This window comes from Macrosteles quadrilineatus, unplaced genomic scaffold (genome assembly GCF_028750875.1).
Source record: "Macrosteles quadrilineatus isolate MER2022 unplaced genomic scaffold, UCM_ALF_1.0 Scaffold_3__2_contigs__length_128488019, whole genome shotgun sequence".
Lineage (NCBI taxonomy): Eukaryota > Metazoa > Arthropoda > Insecta > Hemiptera > Cicadellidae > Macrosteles > Macrosteles quadrilineatus.
The window spans coordinates 66536964-66564282 of NW_026542596.1; the positions used below are offsets into that span (position 1 = coordinate 66536964).

Below are 27319 nucleotides of genomic sequence, written 5' to 3' on the forward strand. Positions count from 1 at the left end.
TGCATTTTTAATTTCATCTTTTTCAAGGAATTGGTGTAGTTGACGAAAAGCAAATATCAACTTTCTTAACTTTTTGTTTAAATATGACACGTGATCTGTCCATGACAGTTTCGAATCAAATACAACTCCAAGATATTTATAATTTTGAACTCTATTAATTACTGGACAAATACAGTTATTTCCGGTTTCTTGACCACATGAATGAATTTTGATTTCGTTGCGAAGTGTGTCACTTCGAGCTCTTAAGGAAATTGGAATGAATTTTGTTTTGGTGACGTTTAGCGTTAAAATATTCTGATCAAACCATTTTTTAATTTTCGATACACCTCTTTCGGCATTGGCAAAAGCTGAGTCCCAAGTTTCGCCTTGGAATAAAACTAAGGTGTCATCTGCGAAGAGGTAAAATTCACCTTCAATGTCCAATTTCACAAGATTATTAATGTATATCAAAAATTGTAAAGGCCCTAACGTGCTACCTTGGACCACACCAAAATCTACATTACCAAGATTCCCATCGATTCCATTTATATTTACAAACTGTTTTCTATCATCAAAATAAGATCGGAACCATTTTAGAGCCACGCCTTTAACACCTATCAGTTCTAATTTTTTTAAAAGAAATGATCTCTCAACTGAATCAAAAGCCTTGGCCAAGTCAAAAAATACCAGAATAACACGCCTACCTTTACTGATGGCCAAATTTATATCTTTATTAACCTCGAACAATGCATCTGTGATGTTTTTTGATTTTCTGAAACCAAACTGGCGGGGTGTCAAAATATCGTGCTGATTAAGGTAATGACAAACTTGATCTTTGATAATTTTTTCTAAAATCTTAGTGAACACACTTAGCAAAGAAATTGGCCTAAAATTTGAGATATTGGTGACGTCACCAGACTTGAAGAGGGGAATTACCTTGGCAATTTTGTAGGCATTAGGGAATATACCATTTTGGATACTTGTGTTAGTTATATGTAGCAGTGGTTGTTTAAGTGTCTCCCAGTTGTCTTTGAGTAGTTCAGCTGATACACAATCATACCCTGGAGCTGAGCCACCTCGCAGTCTAGTGACGTAAGTGTACAGTTCCTGTTCAGTGACAGTGTGAAGCGTGAGGATGGAGTCAACAGAGTGGTCAGTGTCATCGACCACAGGTAAACCGCCCGAATCTATATTTTCTGCCAAGTTGGGACCAACGTTGGTGAAGTACTCATTAAATTCGTCGGCTACCTGTAATCTATAGTCATTGTCAACGTTCAGTCTGTTTCCTGTAAATTGTGTAAGAGGGAAAATGTCCTTTTTATTACCTCTACCCGCTAATTCGTTTAAAGTACTCCAGAATGTTTTTGGATTATTTTTTGGATGTGAAAGTTTTTCTCTGAAGTAATTGTATTTGGCTAGTTTTGTATCTTGATTTAACTCATTTTTTACTCTTTGAAATTTTGAAATCAATTCCATATTAAAAGGTTGTCTCCTAACTAACTTGCTCAATTTGTCCCTATCCCTTATTTTTCGTACTAAGTCATGGGTGATCCATGGTTTGAGAGGCCTCAGCCTCGGTTTGAGAACAGGTCTTTGTTTTGTGGATTTGTTTACACAATCTTTAATTTTGCCAAAAAGAATGTCTGTAGATGTGTTAACGTCACACGTGTGTGTGACATCTGACCAATCACACTCTTTAATGTTTAAGCTCAAAGATGTTTTGTCAATGTAAGTGTTTGTGTTGTGTGACGTGTCCTTAGTGTAGGGGTTGTGACTTATTTGTAGGCAGATACTGTAGTGATCAGTTATGTCCGTCCTCACCACAGCAGTTTGTAAGGCAGTATAATCATTGTGGTTTACAAATATGTGGTCAATATTTGTTTGACTATTTCCTACCACTCTAGTAGGTGTATTTATGCCACATATAAAACCGTGTTCGTAAAAAACGTCCAAGTAGCGTTCAGTTTTGTAGTCAGTTTCTAGTAAGTTGGCGTTAGTGTCACCCATGAAGACGTAAGTGTTACAGTCATTTTTGTTCTCATAGTAATGTCTAAGAGCGTTAGTAAAGTTGTCTAAGTCACTGTCATGTGTACGGTACACAGTCAGAACGTTAGATCTAGTTCCTTGATGGACAAAGTCCAAAGTCAGTCCATGCACGTCGCCCAGCTCCAGTTCCTTGCATTCACACACATTCACTCTCTCACTCACATACATCAAGACCCCATCATTTTGATTTTTTCCCCGAGTCGTACAATACAATTTATACCCCTCTATGTCCAACCCCGTCCCCCCATCCCCACCCAGCCATGTCTCCCCAAGCGCTATGAAATCAAACCTTACATCGATTGACTGTAACATTAATAAAAGTGTGTCAAAATTTTTATTATAACTACGAACATTCATGTAGAAAAAATTGTATGAACTATTTTTAAAAACAGAACTTATGTCCTTAAACCTGTCTACTATCGTACAGTCTATCTGCCTATATTGGTCAAAAAACAAATTGGAATCCTCCATGTCTCCTTATGGAAAATATATAAACAAATTACTTATGAGCTATTTAAAAATTGAAACAAAACAAAACCCTATTCGCCCCTGAAAAGCCCCACCCAGTCCCTCCGTCCCATAATGTGTGGTTTTTAACTATCAATCACAACTAACAGTTATCTATCAGCTGCATTTTTCATGACTTGCAAATTTAGACAAAAAAGAGCTTATTATCTACGTGAGTGGCATAATTAAAAGTTTATTAAACTACTTAGAGATATAATTTACTATGTAAGCTTCAGGTCTAATTATAATTCGTTAAATAACATTATTACAAAAAACAAAAACTTATAATTTTGGTAAGATTGTATTCAAAAGTTATATATAAATTGTAGTAGTAAAAATTACACTTTATTATTGAATAGATAACACAAAAGGTAAACATGGTTTGTTTGTAACACAATCACGGAACGTTGTTTCGTATTTAAAATGTTACTATTTTATGTTCTATAAATTGATTTGCAACTCATAATATAAATAAGTAGTAATTAATATTTCTTTTGTTGTGAAAAATTAAATATGAATTTAAATGTAGAGGATTGTTTGTTTATTATAATAATAATCAATATAATTATAATAAATAATCTGACAATCATTCCAAATTTGTAGAACTTAGAAAACTTAGAGGATTTTTCGGCCACCCACAGAAGCGATCAAAAACGATTTCATAAACAATTATACCAAAAGCAGCCCGGGAAAGGGGAACGATAAATCAAGGATAATCTGTCTCAATCGCGCTCATTAATACGCAGGTAATGAATGATGTGGCTTGGAGGCCTGTCGCGGGATCTGCGTGTTCCGTGTTACATATATAATAGTGGATTGATACCACTGATTCATTCGCATAAATCTGTTATTAAGCAGAAGCCGACTTTGCTATGTAAATGCGCCCTTGGACGCATCCGCGCAGGTGTTTCAAGGGCGAGGCTATTACTTTCAGTCTTTCCAAAAACAAAGATTTATGTCGAGCTTAACACTGTGTTTATATTTTATCTGGCGACGGTTGCGTGTGGTTCTAGTAGTGTTAGTTGGCCTGTTAATCAACTCTAGGCGGGGCTCGGTGTGGTTGTAGCGGTGAGATAGCTTACGTATAATGTGGAACAAAAAATACTTAGGGAAATATAACAGCTTGCTCTCAATCCGTAATCATTTGTTAAACATTTTCCTAAAAGATATACCTGGGCATTTTATTCCCACCGCTGTTTAACCGATGCAGAGGGATAGGATAACTTCTGTAATGTCAATCAACTATCACATCACCAAAAAATAAGTGACAAAAAACTTTACACTGAAGTGCACACAGCAAGTGGCTTAACTATGTTTATTTTCAGCAAATGATTTGCAGCTGGTCCATATAGATGGGATGTCTGCTTCATACAGAGTCAATATGTTTTTATGTAGGCGTAGGTGGCAATTTTGAAAGACCCACGTGGTTCACGTAGCATTGACTCTGTGAAGTTGTGAAACGATCATAGTCATAAAATTATGATAAGGTAAACTAATTTCCAAATAAAAAATAAATCATTTGGTTGAAACTAATCAGTTTGATGACTTTATATCATCTACAAGATAAAATAATTGTCCTGGGATAAATATAACAATCCAAGGGGTCGATACAATGCTTAACCTATCATCATTTCCCCCCGAAAACATTAATCTAATCATTTACACACCTAATGTACAATATGTACACAACGGAGACGAAAAATAACAGGTCTGGACTCTAACGTCAAAGTTTAAAAAGCTCATAACGGTTTGTATCACTTTTATTATAGACGTAAACGTAAATATCCCCCAGCTACCAGACCACCCAGTGACCTATTGTATGCGACAAGTAATCGAGGAACCTATTCCGTGTAACGGTTACATGGTAGTAGGTTACGACGATGTAACTACTCTGATATTATCTGTTACCTGCCTGCAACCTGTAGCGTGCACGGTACCGCACACACGGTGTATTAATAACCAACTACTTTATGGCTGGTTGTGGCTAATTGAATGATTAAACTGTAAAGTGTGGTAATTACTCGGTAGTCGCCATTAGCACTAGAGCAGCCCACAATGTCGAGTACTTTACACTGGTTGCTGCTAGAATTATGGAACACACTGTAGACATGTCGTGGGGCATTTATACTGGACAAGTAGTTAACTCGTGCGTGTGTGCTATAATGCTCGCCATTCTACTAGTAGCTTTGACTTTCAGTCAACCTATTTTGCTAGTAATGTTGTTTTAATCATTCAAGCTTTTTTATAGTATTGGATAATACAAAACAATATTCGTTATTGGTTATAATTTACCAAAGTATGAAGTGCAGCACGTAAAGTACGGAATTTCTAACATTGATTGGCTATGAATAGTACAAAGTAAACTTATCATCCTACTGTATCGGTTAATCTGAAGCCCTTCTTATATTACTTACTTTAGAGTGAGTTTATGTCGACTACAATGTTGTCCTCTAATATAACGGACAACTAAATGTATCTATCTCATTCTAATTTGGAATTGTGATTTAATCTTCAGTCAATGGACCAGAGAACAATCACTACTTCACAATACATTGTTATATTTACTCACAATAGTTTTAAAATACTGTAGTCAATAATAACAAGAAACCAGTAAAATATGACAAAACTCCCGCTGCACAAGCCAAACTGAACTAACCTTAAACACTTCTTAATCCATAAAGAGGATAAATCAAGAAGATAGAAATATAAGGGAGTATATTTAATCCATGGAATTTAGATTATGGGATCTTCCGTAAAAAGGAAAATAAAGTATAACCTATGGTAAATAATAAAAAAAAGAAATATAAACAATACGTCGGTTGCAATGGTTGTTATTTCAAAGAGAGCATCTTTTCTACCACACAATGTTACACAATATTATTGCAAGTCGTCAAACTCGGGAAATAACATTTCCGTCGAAATATTTCACTCAAACCGCTCGTTCTGGTTAAGCCACAAACACTCGTTAAAAGTTACAGTCGACATAAGTTGTCCAGACATAAAAGCAGACTATGAAGACGTTATCTTAAGTTATCGCTGGTAATCTATGTAACCTATGTCAAACTTGGCGTTATTGTCGAGGATGCATCATATACTGTATTACGTTTTATTCTCTACTCTCGGGTGTATTCGATAATAGGTGTTTACACAGACTAGACGAAAACTCTATTAGGTTGGCTAAGTCGACATAAGTGACAATAACATGATAACGGTTATTAGTATAATCACAGATAAAAGATATAAAGCTGCTTCCACTCTTTAATCTTCGGTATAATATGTTATTAGGGTCGCTGTGGACACAAACAAAGTATTAAACAACGTAATTAATACAAGTGACTGGATAAAGCAATTGTTATTTGAATAAATATTGGGATAGGCATTCCTTCCTTGACTAAATCATTAGTTTCGTACATAGTAAGATTTTTTAATTCCAGAGTTCATTTTCCTACTACTGGATATTGAAGATTTAAATACTAAAATAAACCTTGTTCAATATCATCTATCAATCATCTATTTGGTTATCTAACAATACCAAAGGTATTGAACAAGGTAACTGTTTATTTTATTATCTTTAATTTCAAACGTATCGGTGTCGTTGAAAAAGTTATAGCCTAATTGATGAAATTTTAATTAAACGTGGTTCTGAATTGGTTGTTAGCTAGAAAATGTAAATACACCCTTTCAGTCCAATGCAAACTAGAATGTTCAGAACGAAGAGTCTTGCCTGAAGAAGCAACAAACTGTACATATAACTGCATAGGAGAGGGGTTTGACATGAAATGTCATTGCAGTTAAGATGCTAATGCATCTGTAGAGAAGCGACTGTTGTAAATACCGTAGACAAGTCAAGGCACTGTTTGTCGCTGCTAATAGTCCATTCATGTGTTTACTGGCCAACACTCACCTTGAGGTCTTCAGTGTTCTGTGTGAGGGAAACAAGAAAGAAACTCCGCTAGTGAGCACCAGGTGTCTGCCAATACAGAACAATTAGTTTTACCACTTATTCTCTAGTCCAACTTTACGTATTTGACAAAAACTATCGAATGTTCTCGTTCCTTGTCTTATTGGTTCAGTGGTAAACTTTTTTTGGAATGTATGGAACAAATAAGCATTCCAATTCTAGAACTTATAAGCTGGTATGAAAATCTCAATCGTTGTTCTTACCAGGTACAAACCCTTTTAGTGTATTGATTTCGACAGAAAGTCGAAGCTTTTAGTGTAGTTTAAATAATGTTTAGTTAGTTAAAAATGGTTGTAGTAAAGATGTAAATTGAAGTTAAGATTGATTTCGCATTTTGGTCTGTGCAAATAAATAAAATCAAATCAAATCAAAACATCCTTTATTCATTATGTACAAAATATACATGAATAGTGTCAATTCCCAAGAAAACCAACATAAAAATAATATAAATAAATAAGCTGTACAACACTCATCGGAAAAAGTCATTGAGCTTATAGCAACACTTGTTACATAAAAACTTAAATAAACTTTTTTTAAATGACCTGAGGGAAGATGCAGACTTAATGCAATCAGGCAGGTTGTTATAAAATTTAATACCAGAGTAGTGGGGCGAAAGTTCAAAGGTAGAAGATTTGTGTTTGGGATATGTAAGGTACTCTTTGTGTCTTGTGTCATAATTGTGGTTGTCTGAACCAACAGAAAATTTAGAGATGTTTTGTTTCATAAAAATTAGTAAATTATAGATGTAAAGGCTAGGAAAAGTAAGAATGTTATTGATTTTAAATCTATCTTCACATGAATCTCTACTTTTGAGAGAATACATTATTCTAATGATTCGTTTTTGCAATTTAAATACCTTTTTATTTTTGTCAGAATTGCCCCAAAAATGATTCCATAATTAAGAATAGGATAAACATACCCAAAGTACACCATCATAAGAGTGGAGACATCTACTGCTCTAGTTAAATAAGAATTGAAAAATATGCTTTGTTCAACTTTTTTATAACTTCTGCAACGTGAGTTTTCCAGGTTAATTTATTGTCTAAAGTTATCCCTAAAAATTTGGTAAATTCAGAAAAACTGCATGGTATCGTGGTGTTATCATATTGGAAATTTGTATTGTGATATTTTTTTTGAAAGTTGATTAAAAGTGACTTAGAGTGATTCAATAATAGCCCATTAGCTTGAAACCAAATTTCTAGCTCATAGAATTCTTGTTTTATCAGTTGTGGAAACCTTGATTTAGGACTACTAGCCTAAGGTAACGAATGTGTTGCTTCCATCCATCTTTGTTTGAGATAAACAACAGTTCACTCTAATCCTCTTCAGTTGGAGTTGTTGTCAGAAAATAATCAGTAGTAGTGAGATATAAGGTTATACATCCCAAAAGATCTAAAAAAAGGCAAAACATATTTCGTTCATGCAGTGTTGAAGATCTTTGTACAAGTTTTTATGAATTACCCCGTCAAACCTTATGTCATCATTGGCACTCTCCTCTCAAATACCCAAATACCTTCAGGTCTCTGACCCTCTTGAGGTCAAACCGACTAAAACAACCTGAGCGAAAGTCATTAAGCATTTATATATTCAGCTCACGGACACACTGCGGAAGTGCTATGGAATTATTCCGAATGACAGAGTAAGTTGGCCAAATTAAGAAATAATAAATGGGCTAGGAGTGGATGAGGTTCGACCGGTTGTAGAATGGTCCCAGAGTGTCGGCGGGCCTTCTTACTGATGATGGCTGTATTTACATAGGAAAGGCCAATAGTTCCCGTGTCTCGTGGATCTATGTGTTTCTTGGTCTATTAAGTTAATAGTCTCGCGATGCTTGGACGTGGGAGCGTCAACCTGTTGTGGCGAGAGACAAGTTTAGCGGGTTTTTATCGTCTTATTTTGAAAAATTTTGGAATTTAAGATGTCACTGTACTCTTTAGAGATGTGGTCGTAGCTCAACTCAATGTCTTACATTCTATTGCAAACCCTCATGCCGACAGAGATTCATTACAAGTACCAACGTCGTAAGTTGTCAACAAATAAGCACCAGTATACTCTTTCATGCAAGGAAGAAAATGTAGGACGTTAGTAATCAACTTATCGCGTACATAAAATATTTAAGACGAGAGATTATGTACGGGATTATATATGGGGATTATGTACGTTCCCCTGGGTGTTTCCTTCTGTCCAATACGGATTTTATTATAAGACGCCTCTTTTCAGGAAAAGAAGTACTGTTACCTTTTCTGAAATTATGGTTTTGGTGTGATATTATGAAGTAAACACAAACGCTGCTACACACGACTTTTAGTTATTTAAAATCCACATACAGTATGGGCCAATAGTTGTGTCGGAAGTAATATGCACGTGTCTTTCCTGAAAAACTATTATTTGCCACCTGAAAGTTAACACACCTACAAAACCGTCATAAATCTATGTTATAACGAAAGTATGTGGTTTTGAACCACTAAAGTCATTCTCAGATTAATCATTGACAATACTTTTCAAAAAATGGGTTGATTAATTTAAAAAATCATGTTCACTCCGCATACACGCAGTATATCACTTTTGTTGCAGACACTAGACATTACGACAAATGCATGTTGGTCTCGCAAGATGCATCTCCATTTCGCGACCGCAACCTCTGAGGTAATGGAAGACATTACGTGCTTCTCTCTGTTACGTATGTAGCCTCATCCAACCATCAACACGGCTACAAAGCAGACACATTTGATGTAATAGTTCAAGTTAACTTTCTATAACAATTAGTAAAATGCTTGGCATTTCTTGCACTAGGCCTCTTTGTGTCTACAGGTTGGTGTGATTATCCAAAGAAACCATATACTATACCATTTGAAGAAGCAATTTATCCGATGGTGATTGAACATTTTTCATCAATTTGAAGCTTTTAGCAACGTAAGAATCATTCAACTCTGTAGCTTTTGTAAAAACTAACCTTCAATAGCATAAGGCAAAATGCTTGTGCTACTCTCACAATCTTACAGGATAGTTTGCTGTATCACAAACAGCTTACACTAAAAGTGTCGAGGAAGCGATTTCTCCGATCTATATTGAAAATGTCTATATCAATCTAAAGCTTTGATCAACAGTAGTCTGGCCTGTATTTTTCCGACTATAATCCAACCTTACCACATCAGACGCGCCGCAAGTAAACATTTACACGATACGTCCATTATCCATGACCAGATGGCAGTTCTGGTCAGTTTTCACATCCATTAGGATATTTATCTGACCGCACTCGGCAGCCAGAGGTCAAACGGAGGCGATAAGTTGGAACTGTATCAAAGACAGCTTGAGGGCCTCAGGAGCATTTCTCCGTGCTTTCTCCCACCTCAGCAGTCAGCAGTCAGCAGCCTCCCGTCATTCATTCAACATCTGCTGCAGAGCGTGGAGGCGAACTTGAATACTTCACAAGGTCACATAGTAAGGTTGAGGAGAATCAGGATCAGGCTTTACAGCTGACATTCGTAAACGCACTATGAAATAAACGATAATTAAGTTTACGCTTTGGTCGAAACCTTGCTGAACCTGATTACCTGTGAAATGTACAGTCAGAATTTATAGATTTTTTGCCCGAAAGAAGTGAAACTCTCTAATATAGTAAATTAAGTAACGTTACTATAACTAACTAATAACATTCTCGTTGCTAGTTCGATCCTTAAACGAACCCAGATGATTTAACGCCAAGAGTCATTTAGCATTGGACTATCATTGAATGTTACTTTTTAACAAAAGGACAACGTAAAATACCGGGGTTTGTATAGTTTTCTTACAAAGTGAAAACATTCCAATGGGGTATAACAATATAACAATCACAAAAGTCACCTTTGTCTTAGTAAATTGATTACTTTCTAATGGCCGTTTTCATAAAAAAGTGTTTTCCATTGTACATTTTCAAATCCATAGCAAATTTCCCTACTGGACAGAATGAAGATTAACTATTTTTCGAAGAAAAACTATCATTTGTTGTGTTAAATACTACAGCTGGAGTTTCCTCAATGTTCAGTCTTAATCATAAAAAGTGGCTTGAATTAAAATAGAATATCAAAGCCATCTTTTTGACCGAACACATGAATGATTTTCAAACAGAAACAAGGGGAAATAACCAATCAAGTGTTGTGCTTAAAGAAAACGAAACGTTGCTGCTATATTCGGCATTAATTTACGACAATTTGATTACGATTGCACGGCAGCTAGCAGTGTACAATAATTGATTATAGCACCGCAAAGCTCGGATTTCAAAGCCAACTGTGATGTATTTCAGCGACAATCAGTCAAGTCTTCGCCGTTCATCAAACGCGCGTCGACGTCGCTGCTTTCATCGCATTCCTCGGCGACGGAAGGAAAGTTAATAGATAAAGCTAACAGTCGACGACGAATACCTGTCAAGCTAATAGTGCTTGGCTTTCACCTGCAAATCAATCTAAATTATCCTTTCTTTTATGTTGCTTCAGTTCGGTTGTGTTTTACTGTAGGTTTACCACGGTGAACGCGAAGTAAAGTGAGCGTGAGAGCGTTCAAGACAGAAGGGTATGATTTTTACTAAAACAAATTTATAGTCTAGTGTATCTGTTGTATAGACGAGGTTATCTGTTGTAGGTTCTTATCGACAATGGGTTTAGCTTGTTGACAAACAAGTTTCAAGACTCGTCCCCATGAAAGATTTCCCCATATTTAACTAAAAAATTAAAACGTTTGATATATTCGTGAAATGTATCAATGGTTGGTCAAATATAGTTATAAATAGTGCAAATTATATTACGATTCGTTTTGTTTGTGCTTATGTAAGTACCCCGAATACTAGAATAAACCCTGGCATGGATCATAAACATAAACAAATGACGTCGTTGGCTCGAATCATACTAATGGCATTTTTGGTAGTTCCATTTAAGCAATGTTATTGTTTATCCTCGGGCCTCGTCATTTGCTTATGTTTATGATCCATACCGGTTCCTGTCAAGTATTCGGTAAGTACCATTTCTTCCAGCGATTTATGCATTAAAAAAACATATTTTAGGACACAGTTTCACATATTCCACAATCTAACTATACTCTGATATTGAAAACACACTCAATTTATGTTAATACAAATTAAATTTAGTAAAACCTAAACTACAAAAGACTAGGTTCGGTTTTACAGTAATTCGTCACCTACTTGTTTTCTGTGGCCCGAACAATATGAAGAGTATTTTATATCATTAGATGTACTAAATAAACTATGCTTTGTCACAACGCCAACGATAGCAACATCAAATTCAGTTTCTAAAGTTGTATACCGTAAACCGGTACACCTATAACCACAGCTTTAGATTGACATAGCTTTAACAGAAGCTAGGTCAGTGCGGATATTGGTCTGGACTGCATAGAATTGCGGATAAAAATATTTATTTGGATTTCTATGAAAAACACTTGCTTAACTTTGTAAGTAGGCAAAGTAATATGGTATGGTCTCCTCTATGGTGATTGTTTTTTCTCACTCTCAGCGCCACTGTTCCTGTAACACCCCGGAGCCATGTCTCGACGATACAAAATCTTGTTCCCAACTCCTCAGGCCAATCTAAAAACCGATGTTGGTCTTTATAACCTTCATTATATTCCAGAAACAGAGATAAAAAACCCATAACTTCTATGTTTTCTCAAAATTAGAGCCCCGTTTAGAACCCATTTGTATAAAAACTCCATCACGCACGAGCTTTGTAATTTCACACTAAGTTAAAACTTATGGTACTAAATATGTAGTTAATTTAAGGAAGTTGAACAGACAAAGTTTATGTTTGTTTTGCTTTAGCAATCTAAGTTTCTAGTGGTATTTGAGACTTAAAGTTATTACTTTTGACAACAGTATTACTAGACCTACTCTTCTTAACAAGTATATTGTTTAACGGAATAAAGAATTGTCTATTGTCTATTGTCTATTGTCAAAGTAGGATTTGAAAAATTAAAGCACAAAAAGGTGAAAACGGGCTCAACAGAGGAACTTTTGAATTTAATATTATTTCCATTATTGACACAAATAGATGAACTATTATCACAATGTCTACTCAAAATGTTACACTTGTGATTTTTTTTTATAAGTTGCATAACTTGAGATTTTACAGCTCGGATTTTAGTTATTTGTTATGAAGATTAATTAACAATCAAGCAAAATATTAAAAATCCTTACTTAACTTCATTGTGATATGGATTAACGAACGAGGGTTTTACTCATATTTATATCAAGTTTTTGGACAAAATATCTGCTTAATTTTGAAAAACATACTGTCTTCGTTTTATTTTCAACTCTTCTAAATATTAACCGTGGAAACCGTGCCTGTTCCAGCTTATGTGGTCATATATGTTGTATTGCAACTTTATTTGATCATTTTGAACCAATAGAAATGTGTTACGTGCAATGAGAAGTTGAAAGGATATATCGTTCCAAAAATTCCACACATAATTATTTGTCCCTAATCCAGTAATTTACCATTTGTAAGTGAAGCGCTCAACAAATATCCAATACTACTGTTACCACACGAGACGTTCCCGGTTCCCGCAGTGAATCAAACTCCATCACACACTATCTAGAAACGGTCACGGCCAAATCAGCCTTGAATATGTATGAGACGAGATTGTTTTCTAAGTGATTACAAAGAAAACACCTGGAGGCGGCCGTAATGATAATATCATAAACTGGACCCGGACATCGGGATCTTCGGACTCTGACCTCTGCGACCTTGCTAAAAACCTCAGTAAATAAACATTAACAACGGTGAAGACCCCGTGGACATCCAACGACCGTGTCTGTTCTACAATTAGTAACCAAATCTCCCAACCCTTGTTGGACCGGCTCATTATGTAAATTTTCTCATGTTTTAATTCCGTATGACCATTTCTCTTTGTATTTGAATGCTTGTTGGATTTTCAATTATGTTTGACGTTACAGTTTCCATTTATAAAGTTAGGGAAATAGAGGGATTAATTGGTAAAGATCAACGCTTAAATTGACAGACTGTGAAATATCACGCAATTGTGTTCGTAGGAGAAGACGTTAAGTGGAAGGTGCTCAATGAGATTATATCTAATTTGAAATCGGAGTTTGAGAGGTTTCTAGTATTAAATGTTCAATTTTATTAGTCAATTTTATCACTTGCATATCTTGAAATGTCCAAGAATGTTCGCAGCAGATAGAAGAAGCTGTTAAACTCAAACAACACTGTTGAAGATACTATCAGCACGCTAATTATCAGTTAAGATGTTATCACTAATTAGCTTGCTTGAAATGTTCAACAAGCAATTAAATTTGCAGTTAATGCACTGTTGTCCGAAACGTTTGTTTTATTCCCTACAAGATGGCAATTTAAGAGCTGCATGTTTATGACAACAGAATGACCATGATAATGATCTGATCTGACCAGCGCTATCACTACATCTACGTCGCGAAAAGCTCGGTGAAATGGATTTACATACAATAACTCGGTCTAATTAAGTGCTGTGACGTCAGAGACTGGACTAATGGAACGGTGGTTCTGAGAAGTGGGTGGCGGAGGGATAACCAGCCAGTTCTCACGATGAGGAACGGAGGAATGGACTGGGACAGGAACAGATGAATCGGATCAAGGGAAGCAATCGCATGCACGATGGACTATTTGTGAGAAGACTATTTGTGCTTCTTCTATCTGCTGCGAACATTCTTGGACAGTTCAAGATATGGAAGTGATAAAATTGACTAATACAATTGAACATTTAATACTTGAATTCTCTGTGTGAGATTGGATTATTTTGATAGGGGTTTAAGTGGATTAAGTGGATAGAGTCTCAAAATATTTTATAGCACACGTTAAGGGATACGTTTGAATACAAACAACATTATAGTGGTCTGGCATGACATGTTTGGAGCCAGTTTTAGTGTACAAATGAGAGTAGTGGGATTCAGGCAACCATGAAGTGCGATGATGTAAATTTTTGCTCTTTGTGAAATTTGCCATAATCTTTACCAAGGTAAATTAAAAGTACTTTATTACAGGGGACAGATAATTATAGGATCTACCATAGTACAGTATAACTTAGGGAGGAAACAATATTATTGACTGTATTCTCTGAGGATCTTTTCAAACATGTCCTTCTGAAAAAATGCCATATCTGGTCAATATATTGCAGGAAAAAACCAAAGTATTCAAAAGTCAAAACAAATTTCAATAGAACACTTTCTTTAGAGCCCGAGTAAGAAGGTTTCATTATATTTCATCATAAACTACATAAGTACACTAAGCCGCAATCTTCACTCTGACATAACCTACTTGGGGCGGCACATCTCCCTCCAATTCTGACGCACGCTGAGGCATTCCCGCCATTTCCTGCGGTCGTGAGAGACGAGCTGCGGAAATGCCCGAGGGGTTCAGGTGCGAGACCTTGACAGTATGCAGATAGAGCTATTGGACACCAGAACAACACCTTCGCTTATCACTTATCACAGGCGGTGGCGGTGCTGATAATGAATAGGTTCAGCAGCGGCGTGCATTAGCCACTATCAGATCCACGCTGACCAATTAAACTGCGGCTGCTGACTGCTGATGTATTGCGTATTGCTGCCTCTGCTGATATTGTTTTCTAATGCACTGATTACGTCACCATTGTTTCCTTCGGGGTTTATTGAATTGTGTTTCTTTGTTTTGTTTCTCTCCGATCTGGTGGCGTCTGAGATGTAGACATTCTGATACTTGACGATACAGCTGATGTTAGAAGCTATATAGTAAAATTTTTAAGGGTAACTACCCTCAAAAATAACGATAAACTTATCGTGATTTTGATGCGTACAGTAAAACTTACGTTATCGATCATCAAAGCTGTTTTGACTGTAACCTCATAAATAATTCTTACAATATTAGCTTTTACGAATGCAGGGGATACTTTCTTCGTGGTGTTGATATGGAACCTTCAAAAATCTCTCAATTCACATATTGCATACAGTTTTAGCTATACAAATTATCTTTGGGAGATTGTTTACGTTGATAGTGAGATTACTTAAAATTATTTTAGAAGTGTAGCTGTGTCTTTAGAGGTTTTTTTTATCAAATTGATTGATTCGTTCACGATACACTCAAAAACGCAGAGTCAAATAAATCTGTTGACATAAATACCATTGCCATGTCACTATCTAGTTCTGCACAACTCGTAGATTTTACATCAATTACTAAATTCTCTATCCTGTAGCAATGAAGAGTCTCTCAATATTCGTCTGTGGAAGGTATCTTCCTCAGATCCCTCCTAACTTTGTATTCCACGACTCCAATGTTCCCACTTGACTCTGGATATTCAAGAATGCGCATTGCAAAGTAAACGCTGCTGTAGCTTCAGAGTTCAAAGCTATAAAGCTCGACTGTACTCGGTCTACCGGTACATAGAGTATAAAGGGATTAGCTATTCATCTATTGTACGGCAGCTTACTCTGTGCACGACTGTCTGTAGTCTAATTGTCGTTAATCTTTGCATTGTCTTTGTTTTCCGTGACACTCAGACCTCGCCTTCTGGTAGATTCAGCTTTCTAGGAAACAAGTCTCGTTAGTCACATGTAGCTTTCCTTCTGTATGAACTGTTGAAAGCCAGGAAGTAATACCAGGAGTTGTACGTCATATAGGTTTATGTCCCTTTCCGTTGATACTACGGCAGCTTTTGGGACAATAAACAAAACCCCTATTTTTTCACATATAAATAAGTTTTGATTTGATGTCTGAGACGCCAACATACTAAGATTTCTATTTTAAGTCGAAGAGGTCGAATGATGGAGGTTTAATGAATGGTATGACGACTTTGTTACTGATAAGTTGATCCTTTAGCCAAAGACATGAAATGCTTATGTAGTAGTCTGATCACGCACGAGCTTTGTAATTTCACACTAAGTTAAAACTTATGGTACTAAATATGTAGTTAATTTAAGGAAGTTGAACAGACAAAGTTTATGTTTGTTTTGCTTTAGCAATCTAAGTTTCTAGTGGTATTTGAGACTTAAAGTTATTACTTTTGACAACAGTATTACTAGACCTACTCTTCTTAACAAGTATATTGTTTAACGGAATAAAGAATTGTCTATTGTCTATTGTCTATTGTCAAAGTAGGATTTGAAAAATTAAAGCACAAAAAGGTGAAAACGGGCTCAACAGAGGAACTTTTGAATTTAATATTATTTCCATTATTGACACAAATAGATGAACTATTATCACAATGTCTACTCAAAATGTTACACTTGTGATTTTTTTTTATAAGTTGCATAACTTGAGATTTTACAGCTCGGATTTTAGTTATTTGTTATGAAGATTAATTAACAATCAAGCAAAATATTAAAAATCCTTACTTAACTTCATTGTGATATGGATTAACGAACGAGGGTTTTACTCATATTTATATCAAGTTTTTGGACAAAATATCTGCTTAATTTTGAAAAACATACTGTCTTCGTTTTATTTTCAACTCTTCTAAATATTAACCGTGGAAACCGTGCCTGTTCCAGCTTATGTGGTCATATATGTTGTATTGCAACTTTATTTGATCATTTTGAACCAATAGAAATGTGTTACGTGCAATGAGAAGTTGAAAGGATATATCGTTCCAAAAATTCCACACATAATTATTTGTCCCTAATCCAGTAATTTACCATTTGTAAGTGAAGCGCTCAACAAATATCCAATACTACTGTTACCACACGAGACGTTCCCGGTTCCCGCAGTGAATCAAACTCCATCACACACTATCTAGAAACGGTCACGGCCAAATCAGCCTTGAATATGTATGAGACGAGATTGTTTTCTAAGTGATTACAAAGAAAACACCTGGAGGCGGCCGTAATGATAATATCATAAACTGGACCCGGACATCGGGATCTTCGGACTCTGACCTCTGCGACCTTGCTAAAAACCTCAGTAAATAAACATTAACAACGGTGAAGACCCCGTGGACATCCAACGACCGTGTCTGTTCTACAATTAGTAACCAAATCTCCCAACCCTTGTTGGACCGGCTCATTATGTAAATTTTCTCATGTTTTAATTCCGTATGACCATTTCTCTTTGTATTTGAATGCTTGTTGGATTTTCAATTATGTTTGACGTTACAGTTTCCATTTATAAAGTTAGGGAAATAGAGGGATTAATTGGTAAAGATCAACGCTTAAATTGACAGACTGTGAAATATCACGCAATTGTGTTCGTAGGAGAAGACGTTAAGTGGAAGGTGCTCAATGAGATTATATCTAATTTGAAATCGGAGTTTGAGAGGTTTCTAGTATTAAATGTTCAATTTTATTAGTCAATTTTATCACTTGCATATCTTGAAATGTCCAAGAATGTTCGCAGCAGATAGAAGAAGCTGTTAAACTCAAACAACACTGTTGAAGATACTATCAGCACGCTAATTATCAGTTAAGATGTTATCACTAATTAGCTTGCTTGAAATGTTCAACAAGCAATTAAATTTGCAGTTAATGCACTGTTGTCCGAAACGTTTGTTTTATTCCCTACAAGATGGCAATTTAAGAGCTGCATGTTTATGACAACAGAATGACCATGATAATGATCTGATCTGACCAGCGCTATCACTACATCTACGTCGCGAAAAGCTCGGTGAAATGGATTTACATACAATAACTCGGTCTAATTAAGTGCTGTGACGTCAGAGACTGGACTAATGGAACGGTGGTTCTGAGAAGTGGGTGGCGGAGGGATAACCAGCCAGTTCTCACGATGAGGAACGGAGGAATGGACTGGGACAGGAACAGATGAATCGGATCAAGGGAAGCAATCGCATGCACGATGGACTATTTGTGAGAAGACTATTTGTGCTTCTTCTATCTGCTGCGAACATTCTTGGACAGTTCAAGATATGGAAGTGATAAAATTGACTAATACAATTGAACATTTAATACTTGAATTCTCTGTGTGAGATTGGATTATTTTGATAGGGGTTTAAGTGGATTAAGTGGATAGAGTCTCAAAATATTTTATAGCACACGTTAAGGGATACGTTTGAATACAAACAACATTATAGTGGTCTGGCATGACATGTTTGGAGCCAGTTTTAGTGTACAAATGAGAGTAGTGGGATTCAGGCAACCATGAAGTGCGATGATGTAAATTTTTGCTCTTTGTGAAATTTGCCATAATCTTTACCAAGGTAAATTAAAAGTACTTTATTACAGGGGACAGATAATTATAGGATCTACCATAGTACAGTATAACTTAGGGAGGAAACAATATTATTGACTGTATTCTCTGAGGATCTTTTCAAACATGTCCTTCTGAAAAAATGCCATATCTGGTCAATATATTGCAGGAAAAAACCAAAGTATTCAAAAGTCAAAACAAATTTCAATAGAACACTTTCTTTAGAGCCCGAGTAAGAAGGTTTCATTATATTTCATCATAAACTACATAAGTACACTAAGCCGCAATCTTCACTCTGACATAACCTACTTGGGGCGGCACATCTCCCTCCAATTCTGACGCACGCTGAGGCATTCCCGCCATTTCCTGCGGTCGTGAGAGACGAGCTGCGGAAATGCCCGAGGGGTTCAGGTGCGAGACCTTGACAGTATGCAGATAGAGCTATTGGACACCAGAACAACACCTTCGCTTATCACTTATCACAGGCGGTGGCGGTGCTGATAATGAATAGGTTCAGCAGCGGCGTGCATTAGCCACTATCAGATCCACGCTGACCAATTAAACTGCGGCTGCTGACTGCTGATGTATTGCGTATTGCTGCCTCTGCTGATATTGTTTTCTAATGCACTGATTACGTCACCATTGTTTCCTTCGGGGTTTATTGAATTGTGTTTCTTTGTTTTGTTTCTCTCCGATCTGGTGGCGTCTGAGATGTAGACATTCTGATACTTGACGATACAGCTGATGTTAGAAGCTATATAGTAAAATTTTTAAGGGTAACTACCCTCAAAAATAACGATAAACTTATCGTGATTTTGATGCGTACAGTAAAACTTACGTTATCGATCATCAAAGCTGTTTTGACTGTAACCTCATAAATAATTCTTACAATATTAGCTTTTACGAATGCAGGGGATACTTTCTTCGTGGTGTTGATATGGAACCTTCAAAAATCTCTCAATTCACATATTGCATACAGTTTTAGCTATACAAATTATCTTTGGGAGATTGTTTACGTTGATAGTGAGATTACTTAAAATTATTTTAGAAGTGTAGCTGTGTCTTTAGAGGTTTTTTTTATCAAATTGATTGATTCGTTCACGATACACTCAAAAACGCAGAGTCAAATAAATCTGTTGACATAAATACCATTGCCATGTCACTATCTAGTTCTGCACAACTCGTAGATTTTACATCAATTACTAAATTCTCTATCCTGTAGCAATGAAGAGTCTCTCAATATTCGTCTGTGGAAGGTATCTTCCTCAGATCCCTCCTAACTTTGTATTCCACGACTCCAATGTTCCCACTTGACTCTGGATATTCAAGAATGCGCATTGCAAAGTAAACGCTGCTGTAGCTTCAGAGTTCAAAGCTATAAAGCTCGACTGTACTCGGTCTACCGGTACATAGAGTATAAAGGGATTAGCTATTCATCTATTGTACGGCAGCTTACTCTGTGCACGACTGTCTGTAGTCTAATTGTCGTTAATCTTTGCATTGTCTTTGTTTTCCGTGACACTCAGACCTCGCCTTCTGGTAGATTCAGCTTTCTAGGAAACAAGTCTCGTTAGTCACATGTAGCTTTCCTTCTGTATGAACTGTTGAAAGCCAGGAAGTAATACCAGGAGTTGTACGTCATATAGGTTTATGTCCCTTTCCGTTGATACTACGGCAGCTTTTGGGACAATAAACAAAACCCCTATTTTTTCACATATAAATAAGTTTTGATTTGATGTCTGAGACGCCAACATACTAAGATTTCTATTTTAAGTCGAAGAGGTCGAATGATGGAGGTTTAATGAATGGTATGACGACTTTGTTACTGATAAGTTGATCCTTTAGCCAAAGACATGAAATGCTTATGTAGTAGTCTGATCAATACAGACCAGACTAATGGAGTATGCAATCGATTCCGTAAAATTTTCTACAAGATTTTGCCTGTGACATTCCATTTCACTACCTACGCAAATTTTACTGTTACCACCAGTTTCCTGGTGCTTTTTCGATTCCACTTACTCATTCCCAAATGCCCAATTGCCCATGTTAGTTGGCCAGAGTTCATTGTGTCACAGACTGCAGGAAGCTGCTATAGGGAACTATGGACGTCCGGGATGAACATACCGAGCTATCTGTGGCTGTAATCAATAACACTCATTAATAGGTGTATGGGTCTATGACACATATTCCGGTTGATCGTGATTCGAAGTGGATGTTGCGTATGCTGCTGTAAAGACCTAAGCCAATATTTTTAGAATACAAAAAGTTTTAGTGAAGTAGTACGTAAATGTATACCTACCAATATGTGGGCAAGCTAATCATCCAAAATTCCTTGACAGATTTACTGAAATGATTTCCCCTCATATATTTCCATCTATACCCTATCTACTTTACTTTCGCAACACATCCCCTTAAGGAACGTCTAGTAGAACCACATAGACCTGAGGTAAACGCAACATTGTCACATTGACCAATACATCTACCCAAGATCACATCAGATCACATACAATACCGCTTTCTACCTGTGGGCAGCAGGCAGGATATACGCCCAGGATAAACCCTAACGGATGGTAAAGCAGCCAGTCCTTATAGGAGGCTGATAAGCAATAATGACCACCTTACCAATGCATCGTAACTACCATAGAATGTCCAGGTGATTAATACCAGCTAATACCCAGGAGATAGCGGGGTCACGTGATACCTTGTGACCTTGACTATCTGATTAGATAAAGGCGAGAAACGTAAACCTGGAAACTTACTGAGGAGGAGAATCGCCTGTCACACGCTCTGTCGTGGTTCTGGGCTCTAATTGAAGTTTACGACTTGTTTTGATAGTGTTGGCTGTTATAGGATGTAATTTCTTGTAAATAGTTAGTTAATTTGGTTCCTGTTGGTAGGTTTCCTAACATGGCACCTGCACGTCTCACGAGCCTGTGAATGTAATACGCGTTGTACTTACCGTAAATAATTAAATTGCATTTATTTCACTTTATAAAACTTACAGTGTGAGAGAATAAATCTAATTATGTTTGACCTTAGCACACAGTTATTGCCAATGTTACAATAGCATGAAATTACGGATGAGTACTAATTAGGTCTTCGAGTAAACTGATTGCTCGAATTCGAAGTATTGGTCGTATGGTGTAAGAATCGACTACTAATTGCCAATTGTCAATGGTCTATTAGTTAATGAGACTTTCCCACTTTGGACAGGTTGATGTTGGATGTTAAGAAGACATGGGTTTGGAAGGCTACCTTAATATTGTGCAGGAAGTAAATAGACAAAATAATAAGTTCGAAAAAGATGAATTTTTAAAATAATCTTTTATTTGAAAATTATCTGAAACGACCTTAACTCCAACCACAAAATCTTTGACGTTGTTAACATCAACGTAGTTAACCAGGAAAATCCTTGTTAACGTCCACGACTGTATATTAAATAAGACGTCATAAAGTAGCCTCCTACTCAACTGTGTAATTGTAAATGGAAACATCCCCAGACAATGACAAACCATTGTAATAACAGGTGACAAATGTTCGCCACTGCCACGACACAGCAGATGCTATCAAGATACAAGGACATGAGCAGATATCGTGATCGTGATGGCAGTGATACCTCGGCAGGTGTAGCACTGGTATCCGTGATGGATCTTAGATAATGCAATTGCGGCTCGCTAAGTGTTAAGGATAATGTTTTGTAATAAGCACTGCCTGCAGGATTATAAACTGTTCTGTATTGTTTTTGGGTTTTTTACGCTAGTGACATTTTTTATGTGGTAAGTGAATTAACCAAATCCTGGTCCTGATACAGTGGATCCTCAATGATAAGACTCAAAATAGCATATCACCCTTGATAATAAGTGCAATTTTCTTATAGTCTTGAATTCGTATTGCCCTTACTCATATTTAATAGCAAAACCTCGATAAGAAGTCTACTTTTATGACAAGTGGTTTTATTATCCCCATTAGAGGCTTGCTGTGAAGGTTCTACTTTACTACCTTACGTCTTCCTATTGTTAGATTTAATTAATAGTCCAACGAAAATTTTTATCTAGATTCAGAATAGATGCTACCACCAAGCTTCGAATTTGAAGGCGAGGTATGTCACAACTAGGTTACAAAGACAATATAAATCTGTATTTTGTTTGGTCTTTATTTTAAACCAACAATACCATATATATTTCAAATTCATAACGAATTCATCTTCTTATATTTATATAGCATATTAAAGAATTATCTTAAATTATTCTACTTTTTAGGATACCGCTAGAGTACTAAAAATACAGTACTTGTTAGAAGGAGGAGCAAAAGTTTTCAATGAAAAAGAACTTAAAAATAAATCGTCGGATCAACGGACTTTTTGGTTTGAAGGAGCGAAGTAATATATTCGGCGATAGGATATCCGTAAATTCAGTCGTGTTTGATCTCATCGCTGACTGTAAAACCTAAATCGCATGACATTGTCAATTAATAAAGTTATGTGGGGAAATTGGAATTCAAAACGAATAGTGTATTGCGCCCACAAATAATACGCTTGAATCTGATTTTCAACCATTAAATAAAATTTATGCCTTAGGGATACCGCAAAAAAATTAGTTTTATTCTCTTACCCATGCCTGGACGAAATATTCTGAGGAACAAAATGCCTGTAGAAGCTGTTGATGGTTGGATAGCGAGAGAGGGGGGGGGGAGAGTGTCGGAGCGATGAAGGATCGTCCAAGTAGTCGCTTCTGAACGCAAATTTGGCTCAAACCTGAGACCGAGGGACATCGACCTCGGGCTACTAAAACAGGTCTTGCACACTGGACACGCGGAAGCGGTCATCGGGCATCCGATCGAATAATTGTGGCGATGATTGGGAGGTCTGGGACTGACGGGCGGCTCAGGCTCATTGGTCCAGATAACATGGTAAATGGATCACGTGGTTTGTCAATGAAGCGGTTAGATGGGTGGGTAGGTTCTCAGAAGGTAGATTGATGCTGTGTATAAGTTTGATATAGTCTACAACTGGTGCTTATGCTTCCAACATTACTGAGAATATAATCAATGGTTTCACTGAGTTGATAGAACCAAATCAACAGGTTATAATAGGTTGATTTGTATAAGTTTGAAAACAGCAATCATTGACAAAGGGATCATAGTATAAAACATCAATCAAATTTCCTGTATTAAGGTACAGTTTTGTACACTAAATAGCGTAAAACATAACTATTCTAAATATAAATTAGATATAAATAAGACCTTTAACATAAACAGACGCCGCACGCCGTACTCTTCTGTAGATTACCTGAGGCTTATGGAATTTCCATTTATTTTTAAGTTACATTATAAAAAAAAAAACTATATCATACTGAATAAATTTGATAATTTAAGGGATATATATATCTTGTTCCTCTTTCATTTGGATACACAAGTACACAAAATAAGAGATCTCAGTATTCTAAAGAGACAAGCTAGGAAGCAATGGACCTGCTTAGAATCTAAATCGTGGATATAAATCATTTCCCTACGCAGACCTTGTACCTTTGAAGGGAGCCCGGATAGCTCGGGCGAATGTTAAATATAATGCATACAAAAATATCTCCATAATACTGAAGTACTATGTTTTACTTATGGGATTATTTTTTAATCAACTACTGGCTTAATACATTTAATATTGGTGAAACTTATGGACGTGCGAAAGTATTTTAAGCAACACATAGACAATTATTAACATGAAGTTTCCAAATAAAAGTAAAATACCTCCTGCGGGTTAAGTTTTACTTTTTCAAGTACATTTTGCTCATTTTATATTGTTTATTTTCATTTATTGATGAAAATATGGCATAGAAATTAATAAATGGTTAAGTTTTCAAATTAAAACTCCATTAAAATCTTTAGATGTTTATATTTTGATTGATTCACTTTATAGAAAAATACCATGATAATTAAATATCAACCACCAATGGGTCGTACCCCGACATAAGATTGGTTTATTTGTAACCTAAAATTTAGATAAATTCACGCACGATATCTAGCTTATGATAACCAAGTATCGACTCCTTACATAACACGCATTACTAGCATGTACCTACCAAGACATTACTAGTAACCTAAACAGTGCCTATTCGTTACATTACGTAATGCCTTAACGACCATTTCAACCTTAACCTTGACAGCTACATCCAGATCATCTCACATTCCCCTGTTCCTGTTCCATTCTAAACCATTTCAATTCCACTGGTCCGCTTGTTCCGCGCACGTACAACTCGATTGTGTTTCGATTCTATCTTTTATATAGAGTTATAAATTGGACTGCTGTGAGGTCCAGTTTTAATTTCTCAATTTACAGCCAAATAAAGTGAGTGGTAAGATCTGATGGAGGTAATTATATAAATAAAGATATCGTAAAGACCGGACCACCCCATTGTTGTCTTGATAAAGTGGTTGGAAATAATTACAGCTGTTTCGACCATCTGGTATTAAATGTCTCTGTAGAACGCCCCTTCCTGCGTACCCGTTTAACAGAGTCAATTCGCAATGGTTGTAAAGTGTGTTTAGACTAACTATACCTGCGGGCATCTGATAAAAACAAGTTATTGATGGCATAATATGATTCTCCTCTAAATAGTTTTCAATCGTCACAAGGTTTATCATACATACATTAAGGTGATGGAATAATAAGCAGGAAATTTATATTTTACTTAAAATGCTGTTGAATTTGTTGCAAATTGTGATTGGCCTTCAGCGAGTTCTTAATGGGTATATCATAGTCACACTTAGGCCAAGTATCAATCTAACTATTCGTTTTAGAGTAATCTGGAACAAAAACATCCGTTAGTTTGAATTTGTACTATTTTGATAAATATTTTAAAATTGATTCGTTTTCTTGTATTTAAATCGGACGAAATTGTGTTTTATTGGACTGCAAAAGCAGTTATAATATCCTTGTCATCCTTGCAGCGAATAATTAATTAATTATTGTCTGTTCCACGTAGGAGCCTGTAAACGTTGAGAGTCGCTTAGTCTGCTATTGTTGTTACACCGTTGTTGTTTTTATTATTTTATATGTAAGTGAAATTTTGTATGGTCGCAATACATTATGCACGCGTGAGAGAAATAAATATTATCCAACTAGAATAACATAAATGCAACAAACAAACCAAAAAAGGACCATAACATAAACATAAACATAACATAACAAAACATAAAATAAACACTCCCGTAACATTTTAATATTCCTGACTAATCGTCGTTTCTTGAATCGGGCCAATGCTATAACCAAAATAAAACGATATAAAAGCAGAAATTCTACCTTTAAATTTCAAGAAATCCCAATAGATTGAAAGTTGTCACAGTGAAGCAACACGGCCATGGGCCAGTTTGTGATCAGGCGACACTTTTAGCCCCCCCCCCCAACCCCTCCACAGCTGGTCATTAATGTGACATTTGAGTCCGTCACCTCACCGCAGTTTAGGTCCCGGTTTCGATTTTGAAACTGGGCGTTGCTGGACGGCCGTGTCAAATTACTCCCGTTGACGCTCAAGTCTAACATTATCCGATTCTGAAGATAAATGCAGTAAAATACGCTAGAGATGAAATTTACCTCCGTCTTTATTTATCTAAGCAGTACAGACTAACTTTGTCCAATATACAGTAATTTGACGAATGTAGTTGTAGTTCGAATGGACTTCGAATGAAAAATTCCAAGGTGGCGAATATTTAAACAGTTCTAACATCAAAAAGGGTTTGGACGAAATATTTTGATCGGGTTTTTAAATGTTGCTATAAGTTTAGGGAACAAGTTTAGAGATACAAGTCTAGAGAAAACACTTTTGGACACTTTTCCACTATCACTAAAATGCACAATCATACCAAGAATTACCTTAAAGCATAAATCTATCAAAACTTGACAATTAATGTTTCAGTTGCAATGTGTTTTATATATTTTATATTTATAATTGAATGTTTCAGGGCGAGATGGTGCGAGCGTCTCTGTGGTTGCTGTGTTCCTTATGTCTTGTCGCCCAAGCCTTCGCCAAAGCTGGTGAGTTACTCAAATTATTCACTATAAACTAATTTTACATCTGAAGATAATGGTTTCTACTATACGGCTGGTCTCTGTCTTTAATCTCCAAATCGATGACCTCGGTATTTATATGTACCATGTGTCTTGTTTAAGCAATACTAAAACATTTTGTGAGTTTAATTTCCATGATTTATGTGTAGGAAAACACCTATAGTAAACATCCAATTAGTCTATTCTCAAATTGATTAAGAAAATTGAAAGCAGTGAGTCGGGAAGATCATGCTGTACTCTTGTGAATCAAGAACCTTATGATTTTTATTTTTGAGGCTTGCATGTTACAAATCTCCTATGACAACTGTTTTATCAGATATAGTGATTTTGTTAATAGTGGTCTTCACGATCTCGATTCAAGAAACGGGAAAACCCTTCTTCTTCTAGTTAATCATATACAGCGTGTAAATTAAGTATGGAAAAAGTTCTGTATTTTTAAATCCGAAATCGATAGCAGTATTATGTTTATGGTATTGGTTGTAAACAAAGGTTACTATTTTTTTTTTACATTGCAAATATATTTAACCCCCCTAACAGTGTAGGGGGTAGAGGGTGATTTATTTTTCGAAATAGCAACCCCTATTGAGTGACCCCTCATTTTTAAGGGGTTTCAAAATT

General features: G+C 36.1%; 1 protein-coding gene across 1 annotated transcript in view; it reads left to right on the forward strand.

The window, feature by feature from the left end:
• The window catches only part of LOC128989693 (cadherin-99C-like), a 131672-nt gene that overhangs the window by 65066 nt on the left and 39287 nt on the right, over positions 1 to 27319 (forward strand). The window contains exon 4 of the mRNA XM_054411691.1: positions 26596 to 26668. Coding sequence (XP_054267666.1) covers positions 26596 to 26668 — 73 coding nt within the window. The remainder of the gene's footprint in view (positions 1 to 26595; positions 26669 to 27319) is intronic.